The sequence below is a fragment of the Mus caroli genome, unplaced genomic scaffold (genome assembly GCF_978045245.1).
Source record: "Mus caroli unplaced genomic scaffold, Mus_caroli_1 scaffold_6, whole genome shotgun sequence".
NCBI lineage: Eukaryota > Metazoa > Chordata > Mammalia > Rodentia > Muridae > Mus > Mus caroli.
This window is the reverse complement of record NW_028227261.1, coordinates 134,867,324-134,885,257: the sequence shown is the minus strand read 5'-3', so window position 1 is coordinate 134,885,257 and position 17,934 is coordinate 134,867,324. Positions and strand designations below refer to the sequence as shown.

General features: G+C 37.2%; 1 protein-coding gene across 4 annotated transcripts in view; it reads right to left on the bottom strand.

Moving 5' to 3' along the window:
- The window catches only part of Wwp1 (WW domain containing E3 ubiquitin protein ligase 1), a 90,222-nt gene that overhangs the window by 38,705 nt on the left and 33,583 nt on the right, over nt 1–17,934 (bottom strand). For 2 of the 4 annotated variants that reach the window (XM_029475936.2, XM_021160473.3), the window contains exons 3-8: nt 17,632–17,770; nt 16,893–17,001; nt 13,128–13,265; nt 12,972–13,038; nt 10,589–10,773; nt 245–569 (exon numbers count right to left, since the gene is read on the bottom strand). In XM_029475936.2, the coding sequence (XP_029331796.1) occupies nt 245–569; nt 10,589–10,773; nt 12,972–13,038; nt 13,128–13,265; nt 16,893–17,001; nt 17,632–17,652 (845 nt within the window). In that variant the 5' untranslated portion in view covers nt 17,653–17,770. Of the gene's footprint in view, nt 1–244; nt 570–10,588; nt 10,774–12,971; nt 13,039–13,127; nt 13,266–16,892; nt 17,018–17,631; nt 17,771–17,934 lie in introns of all 4 variants that reach the window. The other 2 variants (XM_021160469.2, XM_021160472.2) reach the window with 2 other exon arrangements.

The following is a 17,934-nucleotide window of genomic DNA, read 5'->3' as shown; positions in this document are numbered from 1 at the left end:
GCCCACAGAGGTCAGAGACATAGTATCCTAGAGGTGAATTTCCAACCTTGTGTCATGCACGCAGGAATGAAATTTGAGCCCTCTGCAAGAACTTGTACTTTTAACTGTTGAACCACTTCTCCAGTCCCTAACTTAATTTTTTTTTTAAAAAGAAACATTGCATATAAATATCCAATAGTCATACTTCATCAGAAAATTTCTACTTAAATGGAAGTCAAACATTAAAAATATTTTCTTGACATACCCTGATGGCAAAGCTTCTGTGTTGGTGTTTCCAGACTGTGGCCGCAGAGGTTCTACACATCCTTCTGGCTGCCTTACTTTGTCAAAAACAGAATTATTTCTAGAATCAGAGTCAGGGTCTATGAGGCTCCGAGCTTCTGGTCCCACTTCCGCACTGGCAGAGGGAATACATTCACTGTGTACTGAGGATGCTGGGGGTTCTTGTACAGGAGGCTCTTGGATGGTGGTGCTAGTGCAATTGGAAGTCGAGGTGGTATCTTCAGATGGTAGTAAAGTACCCATGGTTGAAGTATTATCAGCTAGGACAGATGATGATTCTCCATTAACTACAAGGGAAAAATATCAAAATGACCTATGACTCAATTACCTAATCAATTTACTAGACTTCTTCAATGCCTATTCAAACTGAGTAATGTACCAGATACTGAAGAACATAAAAACAAGAGATATCTTTGGAATCAATTTTTAGGAATAAAGTGAGAATATAATAAAAATTTTAGGAATTTTAAAGTTAGTTGGTAAATGATAAAAATTTAAGTATATATACTAATAACATTAACTCCAGCAAAGAGACACCAACATTAGGAAAAATTTCCCTCCCATTATCACCTTTAAATCTCCTGTCTTTTATATAAGTGGTAGCTAACTCAAAGCAAAACAAACAAAAACTCTTTCATTATTTTGTCCATTCATACATAATTGCATTAATTCTTATGATAGTACCATAGGGGACTAAAAATAAAAAACCCAACAGTCTGTTTTAAACTTTTTTTTTTCTTAAACTAGACATCCTTTTGCCTTGCCACCTGAGTTGCTGGGATTGTAAGCACACAACCAAATTCAGCTTCCATTCTACATGTAAGTAAGAAATAACCTACTCCTGAGACTTCCTGAGTCTCAACACAGTTGTGAGATCTGTAATGTATTTGTGGTGCTACAGAAGGGAGGCTTATATTGACAAGATAGTATGTAAGGCTGCTACTTGATGAAACAAAAGTTTCTACACTTTCCCAGGACCTTGGAAGAGGCATCTCTGTCCTGTTCCCTTAAGATGTTCTAGAGCCATGGAGTGTCCCTGAAATAATCCATGGAATCCATCTATGTGGTGGGTTGACCATGGCAAGGTAAACCTTACTTTCTCCGAGACTGGTGGCTTGGGTGACAAGCTTTGAAAGAATGGGCAGTCATCAAGTTTATGTAGGGGAGCTGGGGCATGAGTGGGGTTCATAGGATTGTCAATCACCATCTGCATACTGTGTATACCTACACTCCCTCCCCCACCCCCACATGGTTGCCATATCCTCCAAGTGGGCTCACAAACGGCCCTGGAAACCCAAATATGCTGCAGGGTCTAGCATCACCCAAGTCCGGGGAGTGCACAGAGCAAATGTCTTTATTATAAATATCTGCTTAGTTGGGTTTTGCAGCTGGGCACCCTCTTCCTACTGGCTAGCAGGGTGGCTGAGAACGAGAGGAGTGGCTTCAGGCTGAAACTACTGCACTGCTACCTGATGAGCAACCTAAACGTAAGAAGCCTGGAGTGACTCAGTTTTGTTTTGTTTTGTTGTTGTTGTGGTTTTGAAGAAATTTATAAGGAACTGTCTGGAAATCTGAATTTTAAACATACTACCCAATGACTTTGATTAGGAAAGTATGAAAAACCACAGCAAGGTTTGTAAAGAATACCAAAATTATATGAGTAAGATCAGAAATACATAGAACTGAATCAGAGTCAGAATGAATTAAACAAATTCCTGAAATTTTAGATAAACAATCAGAGTTGAAATGGAAAGGCAATGGAAGAAATATTTTCCTCAAACACAAGGAGTAGACAGGGTTTGGAAAAAGTCATTTTTAAGCTTTATAGATAACCCTTGCATTATTTAAACTGTTATATTCCATTAGGGAAAAAAAAGAGCTTTCCAACCCACAAAAAACATTATCCCCCAAACCATAGCCCATCATGATGCATAACCAAAGTGAATTCAATAGTAGCAAATTGTTAGGAACTATATCATGGTCATTGGGCAAAGGATAAAAGCAATATGATTATTTTTAATATTAGCTAAGAAGTATAAAATAAAATACTAATGAACAAAGTAAGCATGATCATAATCAGTAATACAATTCAATATTGCTGATTATTTTGGCAATTAAGGTAGAAAATTAAAAACACTGAAAATAAAAAAGTAAAACTCACATAGAAAGGAGATTACTTAGAACATACAGAGTAAGTGACCAGAAATGAGAACTAATACGTTAAATATAATTATAAAGTCGGGCGTGGTGGTGCACGCCTTTAATCCCAGCACTGGGAGGCAGAGGTAGGTGGATTTCTGAGTTCGAGACCAGCCTGGTCTACAAAGTGAGTGCCAGGACAGCCAGGGCTACACAGAGAAACCCTGTCCCGAAAAACCAAAAAAAAAAAAAAAAAAGAGTTGGTGTTTGTCTTAGTTAGGGTTTTACTGCTGTGAACAGACACCATGACCAAGGCAAGTACCACCTGGGTGATTCTTACACATTACCAAGACCAGCTGCAGCATGAGGTACAACCTTGGCTATCTCTAGAACACAGCTTCCTTGTGTTCCCAGAAAACAATTCCCAGAAGATTTCACCTCAGTGATGCTGGTCTCTTCATAATCACTGCTAATTTCTTAGCTCCAGCTAACCAGCATCAATTGTCCCAGTAGTTCCTTCCATTCTTAACTCTAGAGCCAGAGCCACATGGCTGAAGCTGCCGAGTTCTGCTGCTTGCAGGAATTAGAACATGACCCACTTGTACTATTATATTGTCACTGGCTTTCTGTTTTCCAAATCCTTCACTGCCTAAGCTTGGCTGTCCTGGATCTTGCTCTGTAGATTGACCTTGAACGCAGAAATCAGCATGCTGGTCTCCTGGGATTAAAGGTGTGTACCACCATGCCTGGATCTAAATTTAGCTGGGTAGGATCTTGCCCCAAGTTCCCACTCCCGTAATCTGTTATCTCCTAGAACACAGGATTTTGCTCCATTTCACTTCCTGGTACCCCTTTAATACTCAAACCATGTATTTTATATTTTTCCTTTCTAAGCTTGCTATGCTTGTTCAAACTTCTCTTCATAAGACTTAACCAGAGAATAAAGTCTCTGCTGAGCTTTTTTGAAACTTCCTTTGTCAGTGCAATTAATCTGAGTCTCTTCACCTTAGCCTCAGGCAGATTTTTCAGGCAAGGGCAAAAAGTAGCCACATTCTTCATTAAAATACCACAAAAACAGTCTTTATGCCACATTCTGAAATTCTTCTCCTTTGAAAGCTCTTGGGCCAGGTCAACATAGTTCAAATCACTCCCAGCAACAAAGTCTTCCATATTCCTACTAGGATGACCCATTAAACCCCATTTAAAGCATTGTACTGCTTTCCAAATCCAAAGTCCCAAAATCCACATTCTTTCAAATAAAAGCATGGTCAGGCCTATCACAGCAATACCCCAGTCCCTGGTACCAGCTTCTGTCTTAGTTAGGGTTTTACTGCTGTGAACAGATACCATGACCAAGGCAAGTCTTAGAAAAAACATTTAATTGGGGCTAGCTTACAGGTTCAGAGGTTCAGTCCATTATCATCAAGGTGGGAGCATGAGCAGGCAGAGTTGAGAGTTCTACTTCTTCATCCAAAGGCTGCTAGTGGAAGACTGACTTCCAGGCAAGTAGGGTGAGGATCTTATGCCCACACCCACAGTGACACACCCATTCCAACCAGATCACACCTATTCCAACAAGGCCACACCTCCAGATGGTGCCACTCCCTGGTCCAAGGATATACAAACCATCACAGTGTTTGTTGTTTTTGATGTTGACTTGCTTGGTTTTACTCCAGGCAGACCTGGAAATTGCAATCCCACCAAGCATTTGGGATTATAGGCATGGACCAACATGGTATATACTAAGGTTTTATAGAAATAAAATGACTTTGGTATAGATAAAAATGCCTTTAGGTGAAAGGTTAGAAAATGTAACTGCTTAAATAGAAATGCTTGTACCAATGAAGAACAATTGTCATTCCTTGTTGGTGGAAATGTACAGCACAGCTAAGATAGAAAATGACTGGGCTGCTTTCTATCAAACTATCATACATTCTACTGATCTCACCTCAACCCAAACGAGTTCAAAGCTTATGACCACACTGAAAACCTGAACAAAATGTGAATTGAATCTTTATTCCTAATTTCTTACAATTCAAGAGACTCAAGTGCAGCATTGAAATGACAATATGCACTTCTCAGAACCCACATAACTAGTATGCCACAAGAAATGAAATGTAATTAAATTGTACATTTCTGTACAGTGTTTCTATCTGATACTGCTTTCAAAGTGATACTATTCTATAGTTTCTGGTTATATATGTGACAACTCATTGCCACTCTTCTTCATTATTAAATTAGTTTGATATATATATATGTGTGTGTGTGAGAACATTTTGGTCACAACAGTGTACTCATAATGGTTTGCTGGCTGTACCAAGTACCCCATGTCACTGGAGAACTCTAAGTACAGTAGGAGGAACACATATATGAGGATCTGATAGGATCTGCCTCAGCTGTTCAGACCCTTAAGTTCTAGACCGAGGAAATAAATCCTCCTAGTTGTCCTTATCCAAGGAGCGAGGTCTCCAGGCATGTCATACCTGCCGCCAGTTTGATTTGTCTTAATAAACATTATCTTTATTTATCCACTACGATTTTAAGGTAACAATTCTTTCAAATAAAGTAGAAAAAAGGTAGAAATACTAATATATTTGAATTCCACATGTTATGACTTTGTTATGGTTTGAATACATATATAGAACTTTTTTTTTTTAAAGAAACAGTATTTAGGCCATTAGAACTGCTGCCTTTAAATAACTCCAATATAAAACATTCAGCAAAATTACTATCCTTTTTGTTATATGGAAGAATATCTGATAAATGCATAACAATATGTACTTAAATTTCCCTTCTAAAACTGGAAAATATGAATATTAGGAAATCTAATACTTATGAGCATGTCTTAGCTCTCACATTGAAATCGTAGGAGCTAGAATCTCTTCTGGGGCTTGGGGAATACAGAGATTTAAATGGTTTGGCAACTGACATGGGGACTTAATGACTTACATTACCTAAGGTGGCATCTTTCTGTTTCCAAATGTAAGGAACAGGTTATTGCACACATACACTGGACCCTCTCACAGACACTACCGCACTCTATGCACTGGAAGCAAATGTCTTGTGTTGAAGTTATTTCAATGGATTTCAACGATATGCCCAGGACGTGTTTGGAAAAAATAGGAGGAATTGTTTTTTTTAAAAAAGGTTAAGTACCAAAGGCAGGTAGTTTAGTCTACAGACATAAGTTAGTCACTTTTGGCTTTTCTAATTTGTACTGTAACATTCTTTTATTTTGTTTTAAATATATGTTTCTCAAGTAAACAAATTAGGTAATTTTCCATACTTTTTCTTTCTGATGCAGACTTCTGGTTAATTAACATTTTACTGCATTTGAAGCCTAGTGACTTTTAAATGTGATGTTCTTGTGATTTCATATGCTGCATTTTTCAAGCAATAAAATTCTGATGTGTTTAAGAAAAAACTGCTGCTTTTGGAAGGACTGAGGTAGTTCTCACAGGACACCACGTTAGTTCCTAAGAGAGTGAGTGAGTACCAAACCTGAGCTCTTACTCGCAGCTGTTGTGACTTCCTGTCCCCCTGCATGGTCTTTGTCTTTGATATATATATACCCCACCCATGCTAACATCCAGCATGAGGTCCTCCCCACAGGTCCAAAGGAACTGGATGATTGTGAACGGCAAGACTACAAAGTGCTGAACTAAAGTCATTAACTAAATCTCTCTCTAATCATTCTTTTCTTTCTTCCTCCCCAAAGCCCCTTGGCAGGATACCCACTACGTATACCCATGCTTGCCTAGAATTTACTACACAGACAAGGCTGGCCTTGAACTCACAGAGCAGCCTGCCTCTGCCTCCTGAGTACTAGAATTAAAATATCTCTTTTTTTCATAAGTTACACAGTCTTGAATATTTTGTTATTTGAGCATAAATAAATCATGATACCATTTTACTACTTTTAAAACTGCCATATGAAAAAATATTTATTTTCCTGTGTGATTTCCTTACAGGTGAGCCATTTTAGAGTGGGTATGGCTATAAAAATAAAGACTGTGAGGCCACTCTGTATGAATGACCCAGCTCTGTATCTGATATAGTGGTAGTTAGATGAGCCACACTTCTGAAGAAATTATGCACTCAAGCACAAAGCAAGTAGGCTGAACTGCTTACAGTGTCAAGCTCTGAGTTTGTATCAAGGCCAGTTTCCTGCCTGGTAACTTCCTATAGTTTCATGTGGGCTTAACACTGGTACAGGCCAGTACTCAGAACTTCCCATACATTTCTCTCAAGTTTTCCCAGTACTTATAAGTCTCAATAAGTGAAAAAAGTATAACATAGCTACAGAATCCATTTGTCTGATCCATATCACACTTATCTGTTATTAAAAAGTAATTATTTATTAGGAAAAGTCACTTCATACTAGAAGTAATTATTCATTAGAAAAAGTCATTTCATAAAGAGAATTAAAGTAGAAAAAAGTATAGTATTTTTCTTAAATACCACTTTCCAAAAATATGATAGATATTTTTGATTTACTATCTCATTTAACCTTTACAAATGTTATAAGGTAATTAAGAATACTGGCCCCCTTTTATAGAGAGATGCTAACTCTGATGATACTTTTGTCGTGTTAGCAGGTTGTCTACTCTTTTCAGTCTATTCTGCACTGTCTCATCTTCTCAATGTAATTTATAATAAGTATTTATGGCAACTGAACTTCTCAAATGAATCTTCTTACTCAAGAGGGGGAAAATAACCTTCATGGAAATACTACCTCTGGTGAGAATTTATCACTTCTCTGGACTCCGTAGTATGGCCCACAGCCATTATCTGAAACCCATGGAGACAATGTATTCCAGAACTTATAGTTTGGAATTTAGAACAGTTATATGGCATATGAATTATATACCACACTAATATCTGAACAGGTTAGAAGCCAATCATGGTGGAAAGTACAAATAGTCTCCTGTCAGTCCTATAATATTGCTAGCAAATGAATTTACAACACACACACACACACACACACACACACAAAATCACACATCTTTTGTGATTTCAGAAGCTTTGAAGTACAGGTATATTAGTTTGCTTGTCATACTGAAATGGAGTATAAGGCTGGGTAACCTTTTTTCTTGGAGAAAAGAGGTTTACCAGGCTCACAGTTCTAGAGCGTCAGTAGCATCACAAGCATCAGCTAGGTCTTGCAGACCTGGTGGTGAATGGGCAAGCATATGGAGCTCCACATTCATCGTCACAATTCCAATAACAATAGCTCATGTCAAGAGTCCTAAACTGAAAAAAGAGATATTAGCAATGAGTTCAATGGTAAAGTGTTCACTTCCTATCTATAGGCATCCGTGATGCTACCCAGCACCCACCTCCTCAAAAGGGTTAGGGATACTACCTGCATCTTCATCTTAAAGGGACAGGTGATGCTCACTTCTTGGAAAGATATGAATTAATTCTACAAGTAAGGAATACGCTACCGAGCACATCAACTAAGTGGTTGCTGTCAACACAAAAGGCTTTACAAGTCCCTTAAGGTAAATAGAATGAGGACACTCACACTATTTTGTAAGAAAGTCACAGGAGGTGAAAGGGTTGGGAGAATACTATGAGGCCTCTCCCAATATAAAAGATAAGCACCATCCTTTTGATTCACCCTATGTGACTAAATGTGGATAGGAGGTTGTATACAGTTGACAGACAGAGCTGGACGTTATTCCTGTGACTGCTGTATACTTTAATTCCTTCAGCACAAATGGAAAATACTGGTACACATACCAAAGAATGACTGAGAGGAGCTGGGAAATGGGCATTCAGGTGCCATTATTGCATAACTACTGTTAAGTCTGCCCTGGCTTTATAATTTCACAAATGCCAGAGCATTATTTGTGATGGAATTATCATTTCTAATCCCTCATGTGTGTGTTTTATTTTCATGCTGAAATTACAGGACTGTGAAAAATGAACATATCTTTAATGGAGAGAGTATATAAAATAGTCACCAAGCTACAAAGTATACACAAGAGATTCTATAGTGTTAATTGACAAACGTTAATTCTTTCCTGTTTCTTAAACATCTACATTTGCCCAAAATGAAAACATGCAATAACTAAAGGGAGTGGACACTGACTAACCTCCTCACACAGCTAACATGTCTCAAACGTAAGAGCAAATGCTGTACACTGAACTGGCCTTTCGAAAGTGCCAAGCCCACTTTTGTCATCCGACTCCTTGAATGAACAGGAACTGACATCTAATTACTGCAAGAAATGATGCAACTTGTTCAAACTCCTGAATCCAACAACGGCCAACATAAAACAAACTTAAATTCACAAATTACCAGTTTGGTAATATGTGAATGAACAGGTTTGGACCTTTTATTTTGCTACTTTATTTTTATATCCTATTGAAAGAGTTCATAAGGAAATAACACAAATAAAAATTTAAAAAATTTTTTGTTTTGCTTTGGTTTTCCTGTTTTGATATAAAATAATATTGATCTCTCAGTATCTATTTCTTCAGACCATATATGTAAGACTACAATTTCTAGCTTTTAGATTGGCCCCAAAGGAAGCTGACTGTTCCGAATGTGTTATTTTGCCTAGCTATAGGATGAGTTTTTAGAAATACTAATTCCTTGAGAATCTTATACTGTGTGTGCTGACCACATTTACCCTCTACTCTTCCCAGATCTAGCACCCTCCCTGCTGCATTAGGTCATCAATTTTTCTCTTTTTAGAAATAACCTACCAAGCCCAATTTGTGCTTCTCATATACTCTTAGGTGCGGGGCTGCCCCCTTAAAGAAAACTGACTCTCCAGAAGCCACCAATGACAGTAACTGTTTGGGCTCAGGAGCCCTGGAAGTACTTTCTGATCATAAGATAGGTTTTCTTGGCTTTTTATCATGTCATATCATTCTTTTTCTAATGAAAGATAAGCAACCAAGTTCACTGCTGTATCTGCCTTTTTGGAAGTAAGAAGCACTTTGTGGTGTCCATATCATGGTATATTTTCAGAAAAAAAATCTTATAAAGTCTTCCTATGACAATTCTTCTATAGTAGTGTAATTCTCCCTTTGGGGAAATATAAAACTTTCTGATAGCAATATCAAATCACAGCACACACTTGTAAAATTTTAGCTACTAGGGAGAATTCATATGTTGAAGACAGGTTAAAGAAACCATTAATAAAAAAACCAGACAGGTTGATCAATGGACTAGAATTGAAGACCCACAAATAAACCTACATAACTATGGACACTTGATTTTTGATAAAGAAACAAAAAACATACAGTGGAAAAAAGAAAGCATCTTCAACAAATGGTGCTGATCTAACTGGCACTCTTCATGTAGAAGATTGCAAACTGATCTATAATCACCTTACACAGAGCTCTAATCCAAGTGGATCAAGGATCTCAGCATAAAACCAGATACACTGAATCTAATAAAAGAGAAAGTGGAAAAGAGCCTTGAATGCATTGGTACAGGAGAAAATTTCCTAAACAGATCACCAATGGATCAGGCTCTAAGATCAAGAATTGATGAATGGGACCTCATGAAACTGAAAAGCTTCTATAAGGCAAAAAGACTGTCAATAGGACAAAATGACAGCCTACAAATTGGGTAAAGATCTTCACTAGCCCTATATCTAACAGGGGACTGACATCCAAAATATATAAAAGATTCAGGAAGTTAGACTCCAAAAACAAAACAAAACAAATAACCCACTTAAAAATGGGGTACAGAGCTAAACAGAGAATTCTCAACAGGAATCACGAATGACTGAGAAGCACTTAAAGAAATGTTCAACATCTTTAGTCATCAGGGAAATGCAAATCAAAATGACCCTCAGATTCTACATTCTAACTTTTACTAACAGATCAATGAATTCATTCAAGTTCTTTCAAAAATATACTTTATCACTAATTAAATAGTATCATGTGGCCTAAAACCCAAAAATCTTACATCACATTAGTACTTTCTTAGTAAAATGTGATTTCTAAACTGTTTTTTCACATACTTTCTTAATTAATTCAGAAAATTTTAAACTTAGAAAAACCTTCAAGTATTACAATTTTATACTTTACACTATAAAACAAGATTAAGAATGATAGCATAATATAATAAAGCAAATGGAGGTATAAATATACAAAGCTCTTTAATTTTCACTCAAACAATAGGACAAACAGTTAAGATTACCCGTGTCACTGGTGGGCTCAGATGTGACTGGCTTTGGAGCTGGAGCATTTTTGGGTCTGGCAGCAACCTGAGACGGGGATGAAGGTGTGTTTTCTCCATTAACTACATGTGAACAGCAGGAGTTGGGAACAACAGTATTGGTTGATACATGATTATCAATTCCAATAGTACCTTCAACAGGCAACCTTGAAAAAGAAAAAAAAAAGTCTGACTTCAATGAGTTAAATATAATAAAACAGTATCAGCAGACTTTACTTTAAAAAAATACTGACTTTCTAACATTCATGTGGAGTCCTAGAGCAGAGATCAGAGATAGAGCCTGCTGTTGCTACACTGAACTGTACTCCCCTCAATGATAAGTGTCCACACTGGCAGACAAAGCAAGGATGCTGAGTGTATATAGGCCATCAAGTACTGTTCCAATTGTGTATTATAAATTAGAATACTGGGCTACTTTAAATGCTCTGAAAGTAGCTTCAAAGGCTCATGAAGTGATATGAAATGTCCACAAACTAATTCTGAACTTGGAAATATATTTAATAGTGAAGACAGGTAAAATCTGAACAAAACTTGCAAGTAATTCTGAGGGATGCATCACTCCTTGACCATTCAGAAACAGTGATCTACAAGTCTAAATGTGAGAAGCTGATTAAAAGTTCCCAATAGGAAAACAAGAACAGTTTTGGTGGTTTCGTTTGTCTTAAGACATGTCTTCCTAGATTGGCCAGGCTAGCTTAGAACTTGACATGTAACTCTGGGTAGCCTCAAACTTGAAGCCATTCTCTTGCCTCTGCTTCTCAAGTGTTGGCATTGCGGATACAAGCAACTATGTTCAACACAGGATTAGGTTTTAAGTCATTTAAACTCCACACGGTAATACATTTTAATCTATAAACTATTACACTTGTTTGGTCATTAGTTTTTCTCAGTGTAAATAATCTAGACACTGTTTATTTATGGCAAATAAGCAATTTGAAAAGCATAGTTTCAAAGCTTCTTTTAAAACAGTACTGGGTGGGTTGGAGAAATGTCTCAACTACTAACAACTAGGCTCCAGCCAAAGGGCAGTACTGAGGCTCAGACCCATTTCTGTGCACATAGGAAGCAAATGCTCTACCAAGGAGTTATATTCTTGACCCTTTTCACAGCTTTTGTTTTGAGAGGGTCTCACTAAAACTACCCAGACCACACCAAGCTTGCTATTCTCTTGTTTCAGCCTGTCAAGTGTCTCAGACTGTAAATGGGCCACAGTATCTACCTTGTTCAAGTGCTTTGATGAGTAGCACCCAACAGTAATTAAGAATATACTATTAGTAATGGCACAGACTAATTCTGTTATACTTTGCCCTATATAGTTCAGATATACCAAGTCAATTTTATAAGAATATATTTTTACATATTTGGACTTTTAGCTCCAGCATATTTGAATTATATATTCTCATTCCATTTACATGTTTCAAAGGAACGCCTCTTTTTAAAAATTTTATTTATTTATATTTCCGTCATTGACACCCCCTTCCCCTTTGCCCTTCTTACAGTTCCTCTTCCCATTCCTCCTCTCCATTGCCTCAGAGAGGGTGCTCTCCCCCACCAGACCTCCCCTGTTCCCTTGAGCAGTCAAGTCTAAGAGAGCCTTTCTCAGTCATCACAAAATATGAATGGCAGGATAAATTCTGTGGCCATAATCAGTAGGGCATTTAGCTTGTGAGCTACAGGAGGATGATGAATCAGAAAGGGCTCCGTCCCACACCACAGACTTAAGAACCAGCACACTGGCAATACTGACTGTGAAAAGCCATTTTCAGTAAGAAAGGAAGCACTGGCACATTGCACAGCATAAGGGAATACTTGAAACATTATGCTATATAAGACAGTATTTCTGTTTACAGAAAATGGCCATAACAGTAATTTTATTACGTGCCACATATTAATAAAACTGTTATTTTAAAGCTTCTTTCCCAAGTACTCAGCAAATAACATCCTTATGTATAAGCTTTTAAATTTGTATTTATTAATATATTTTTTGATATTTTTTGATGTAGCCCTGGCTAGACTTTTAAATTTTATGGTAAGTACTAAATTGAGATTAAGACTGGAAGCTTGTAAGTTGGGTGTGATGTGTACCTGTAACGTCAGCACTTGTGTGGTAGGAGCAGGAGGACTAAAACTTAGGGGTCATCCGCAACTGCACTGAAAACTCCAAATCACTGTGACCACCCGCCCAACGCCACCCAGTAATGCAGTCCTATCAGTCAAGAAACTGAAGCAGAAGGGTCATAAATTTGGAGCTAACAAAAATATAAAGTAAATTAAAAACACAAATCTCATGCTTGGGAAGTATTAATAGTATTTATTTCACAAATGATAAGATAAAGCACTCTACCTGGGAGTTGTCCTTGTTGCAGGGTCTCCATTCTCATGTAAGGCATCTCCATTTTGCTGAATTTCTACTAAACATCAGGAAAGAAAGCAACTCAGTTTCTACATACTTCTCATCAAATGTCTTTATCTAAATTAAAAACACATCAGCACAGCTTACTGGGTGGCGAGGAGCTGCGGTTTGTTACAGGCTCTTGCTCAATCACTAATCCATCAAGGACAACTGTCAGTTCCCCAGTTTGCACTATTCCATTCTTGTTTTCCAAGGAAAGTTTTAATTGTTCTTTGACTTTTTCTACTAGAGAAAAGAAAATTCTAATTTAAATACATTTGTCATGCACAAAAACATGTTTTAGAGATACCTCAGTTAAAGAACTGCTGTATTTCAGAACTTGACTGCAGCATTTGGAAGTAATGTCTTGCATTACTATCTGTAGATCCTGAATATATGACAAAGGAATAACTATTCCTGCTTAGCTGAGTGACTCTTCTTTAAGCTTCACACTGTTGCTATCATCCTTCATGGCTTCTGCACAGCATAGCCTTCAAAGGACAAGCTCACACTATCTACCTATCTGTTGCAAGTTCACTACAGCCGTGTACACTTACTCCTGAGCAGAAGCACAAAGATCCTTAGATGAGGCACAATTTCATTGTGAGGCGAGTCAAGTATCTTAGTTACCTCTAAGTCCACCTCTGCCACTTGCCAGGCATACAAAGCTAAGTTATTCAAGTGTCTTAGTTCCCAAGTCCACCTCTGCCACTTGCCCAGCATACAAAGCTACGTTATTCAAGCTTCATTAAGTCTCAGTTTCCTCAGTTCTCATTACAGAATGGAAAAAGAAGAATAACAAAAAGGAAATAAAAGGAACTTCAAACCCAGTGCATAGGCATAAGTACCACATCAGACACAGCTGGTACTCCATAAACACTAAACACCGTGACAACTGTTTATTGTTTCGTTCTTATAGAAGGCCAAATCCTATTAAATCTATTCTGGTTTAAATGCAAAGTCCCTTGGATACACTCCCATGCCACAGAATCTACATTAAATTTACTCATGCATGAGAGAAATTTGTGAAGAGCATAGCATGTCAAATATACAAAAGAAATATGAGATTTTCATGCTTGAAATACATTATGGTATAGTAATTATGTAAAGTTTGAAATTACTGGAAGTTTAAACATATCACAAAACAGGGTACTTGAACAGATTAATTAGCTTGTTTTGATTACTTCATTTTATAGGTAAACCATAAAATGACTTTTTACTCTGTAAACACAATTTGTCAGTTAATAATTTAGAAAAACAATACTCTTTAAAACTCAACTGTGATCACTTTATTATCCAATATGGAAACAATTCGATTTTATTTTTCACTGTTGTTTTGAGAGATAGGCCTCTCTATATAGCACAGGTTGTCCTGGAACTCACTCTGTCCACAGCTGGCCTCGAATTCATAGTGATCGATCTGTCTGCCTTTGCCTCCCAAGTGCTGCCCTTGTCCAAGATACAATTTTCTGACATAGACATATGCAAAGGGGAAGTTATCTGAAGACATGGGGAAAGGATGGCTATCTACAAGTCAAGGGAAGAAGTCTCAGAAGAAAACAACTCTATCATCACCTTGATCAGATTCTAGCCTTAAGAGAAATGAGAAAAAAGTCTCCACTTGTTGAAGATTTGGGTGAGGAGGACAAGAATAATTCTAGCTCTCAAGGGCATCTGAAAGGACAGTCTGGCTACTACAGAGTAAGACCCTACCTCCAAACAAAATAGAACAAAAATGTAGTGACTGCCTAGGGTAAGGTATGTAGGATACTACTGCTATATTTTTCTAAAGGCCTCCACTTACAATCGAAATGTTTATAAAATATTTTTCATCTAAACACATTCTGTTCATGTAGATCAACCAGATATCTAAATTTATGCAACTTACGAGGGTTTTATCTCAAATCACACTGACCTTACAAGTTTCTTAGATGTCTGCATAAGACAGATTCCTTTACATGGAGGTTAAGTGACTGAATATTTATATGGGAGGGGGTGCTGAGTACAGACTAAGTTCAGAACAGAGTTAGAAACAATCTAAATGTGCAATAGGGTCATAGCTAATGATATACAGGTAAGATACTATACAATTGAAAAGTCTACTAATTTCTGGACCAGGCCAAATGGCCAGGCCAAAGTAAGTATGCAATGACAGATAATTAAATTACCATAAACCACAGGTAACACATTTTCTTCCTTAAAACTTGTTTTCAAAAAACATATCAAATGTATCAAAAACTTTCAATTATATGAGAATTTTCAGAAGGAACTTCCTTTTGTTTTGGTTTTTTCTTTTAATATGAAACTAGGGGACAATATTATTAGAGTTTAATAGAAAAAACAGCCCAGGGCAAGCATTTTATAAATATCAATAGCTGCCCATAGTTAAAGAATGGAGGCAAAAAGGGAAAGGTCACGGTGTCTGCATTATCAGCATGGAGGTCTCTGCCTCCTGGCATCAGGCAACGACATGGTGGAAAGGAGGTTTAGAGAAAGGACCTAAGAGCCCAAGGTATGAGAAAGGATCCTTAGATTCTGACAACATCCAAAATAAAGAGAAAGAACAAAAAGCAAAAGCTGCAAAGGAGAGCAGACTCAACGAACCTCATGGAAATTGCATGTTAGTTTGGAAGAGCTGTGTGGGAGCAGGAATTCTGGGAGGGAAAAGTACTGTATCCTATTAAGGGAGTTCAGTAAGGCAAGCCCATCCTCCTAGAGGTGATCCCCTTCTTCCTGAGGGGTGGTCCCTTGGCAAGGTGATTGGCAGATCCAACTGATACACCCAGGTCAGAGATTCTATTAACCAGAAAATTTCTTCAATTATTCCTACTCTAACATTTCCACCTCTGAAGAGAGAACCCCACTATCATCTGGGGATCAGATCAAGGATCAGTTCCCTCAAACTTATGAAGTATTCCCTTGAAAAAATAATATCATCAACTACAATTCTGGTTTTTATATCTTCAGTGAATCACACAATTTGAGATTTGATAAAATTCACAAAGCCTTTCTAAAGTAATTATAAATCTATGTATATACATGCAAAGGTTTGTATATACTGACAAGAGGCTTAACATTGCTATAGTCTGAACTACTTTAGAAACCACAATGCTAGAACATTTTCAGTCATGGATACCTGGTACTCATAGTATTCTGTTGATTTGCTTTTTAAGAGCAGTAGATGATAAGCTCAGGAGAAAAGTATGCTAAGAACAAGAAAGGAGAACAAGTTGCTGAGTGGTTATCTTTGGATAGAATTATCATTTCTATACTCTTCTGTGATTTTTCATTTCTCCATACTCTTAACAATGAACTGATTATCACTGAAAATTTTAACACTAGAATATTTAATCCAAAAAAGATATCACTGCTAAGGAAAAGAAGAATATGCTCAAGGGCCAGAGAAACAGTGAAGAGGAAAGTCCCTGCCTGGTTTGCACAAAGACCTGGGTTTGGGCCCCAGCACTCACAGGGGAGGGGTTCTCCTGTTGGAGGCGGGAGGAGAGAGGAGATGCTATTTATTTATTCACCCTAGGCCAGCCTGGACATCACAATTCTTCTGCCTCAGCCTACTGAGTCCTGGAAGTAGAGGCATATACCACCATACTTGAATCAGGTCTAAGTAAACAAGTAATAATAAATGACTGATGACAACTGGTATCAAAGTACTCTAGATGATCTACAGCATAAACAAAGGGTAGGAAAATATTTCCTACAGTTTATTACAACACAGTTCTAAAAGCAACCATTGGCAATTATAAGTTCTTTGTAAGCACAATACTACAAAGTGTACTTCACTTCTGGACTTTAGAAAGGTGTGTTTAAAGTCTCTTAAATGATGTATGAAGGATCAGAGATTAGAAAGCCACTTACATTTTCTGTTGTGTGTTAACAGCACTTGTTTCAAGTCCACTGTTGCTTTTCCTAATAGAGCATCTGCCTTTAAAGTGTGGTGACTCCAAACTCGAAACTCCAAGGTGGTCTGTGGGGTCACATTTCTGCATGAATAACATTATAACAAAAATAAACATGTCATCGCTGTGTGTGCTAACTCTTCTAAGTTATTTATATTAATTATTATTTTTCTAAAACCATGAATTGAATTCAATACTGTATAAAACAGTGAACTGGATCAGAAATGAAAGTAACAAATATTTTCAAATACATTGTGGCCTTGATAACTACTTCAGGATTATTGTAGTTAGCAACCACTGAGCTATACATCACTGAGAACCTTACTGAGTCCTCAGAAAAACCTCTCCCCTGGGAACACATTTCTAAAGCTTTTTAGAATGGCTGACATTAGTTATAATGTTTCTACTACATTCAAATTTATACTTCATATGCCAAATTTATACTTCAAAATGCCAAAATTAAGAACGGCTGACTTTATTTCTATTCAAAGCAATCAGAGAAAAAAGGCTAAGTAAACATAATTGTCTATAAAATAAAAACACAAATTACTATCCATCCTCTATGAGAAAAATGATAAAAAAAAATTCTTCAGATGCAAAATTCTTTCTTAGATAAAGAAAAAAGCTTTACTACTTGAAGTCTACAAAATACAAAACATAGGACATGTGATTATTCTATTCTTACACACGATACTCACACAATCAGCTGCTCGTCCCATTTTGGATTAGAGGAACTACTGGATTTTGCTGTTTTCTTAACTTCTCCATCTACAATGACTTCAGTATATATTGCTGTTCCAAACCAGTTCTTTTTTCTTTTTAGTTTGGCACTAGAAACTAATAGTAAATGATAATTACTGGTGAGTATATATAAACACCTAGACACACACACACACACACACAGACACAAACACACACACACGAGAAACCAAAAAGACAAAAAAAGAGCAATACCTACTAGTAAACCAATAAAAGCAGAAGTGTCCTTCCACCTCTAGTAC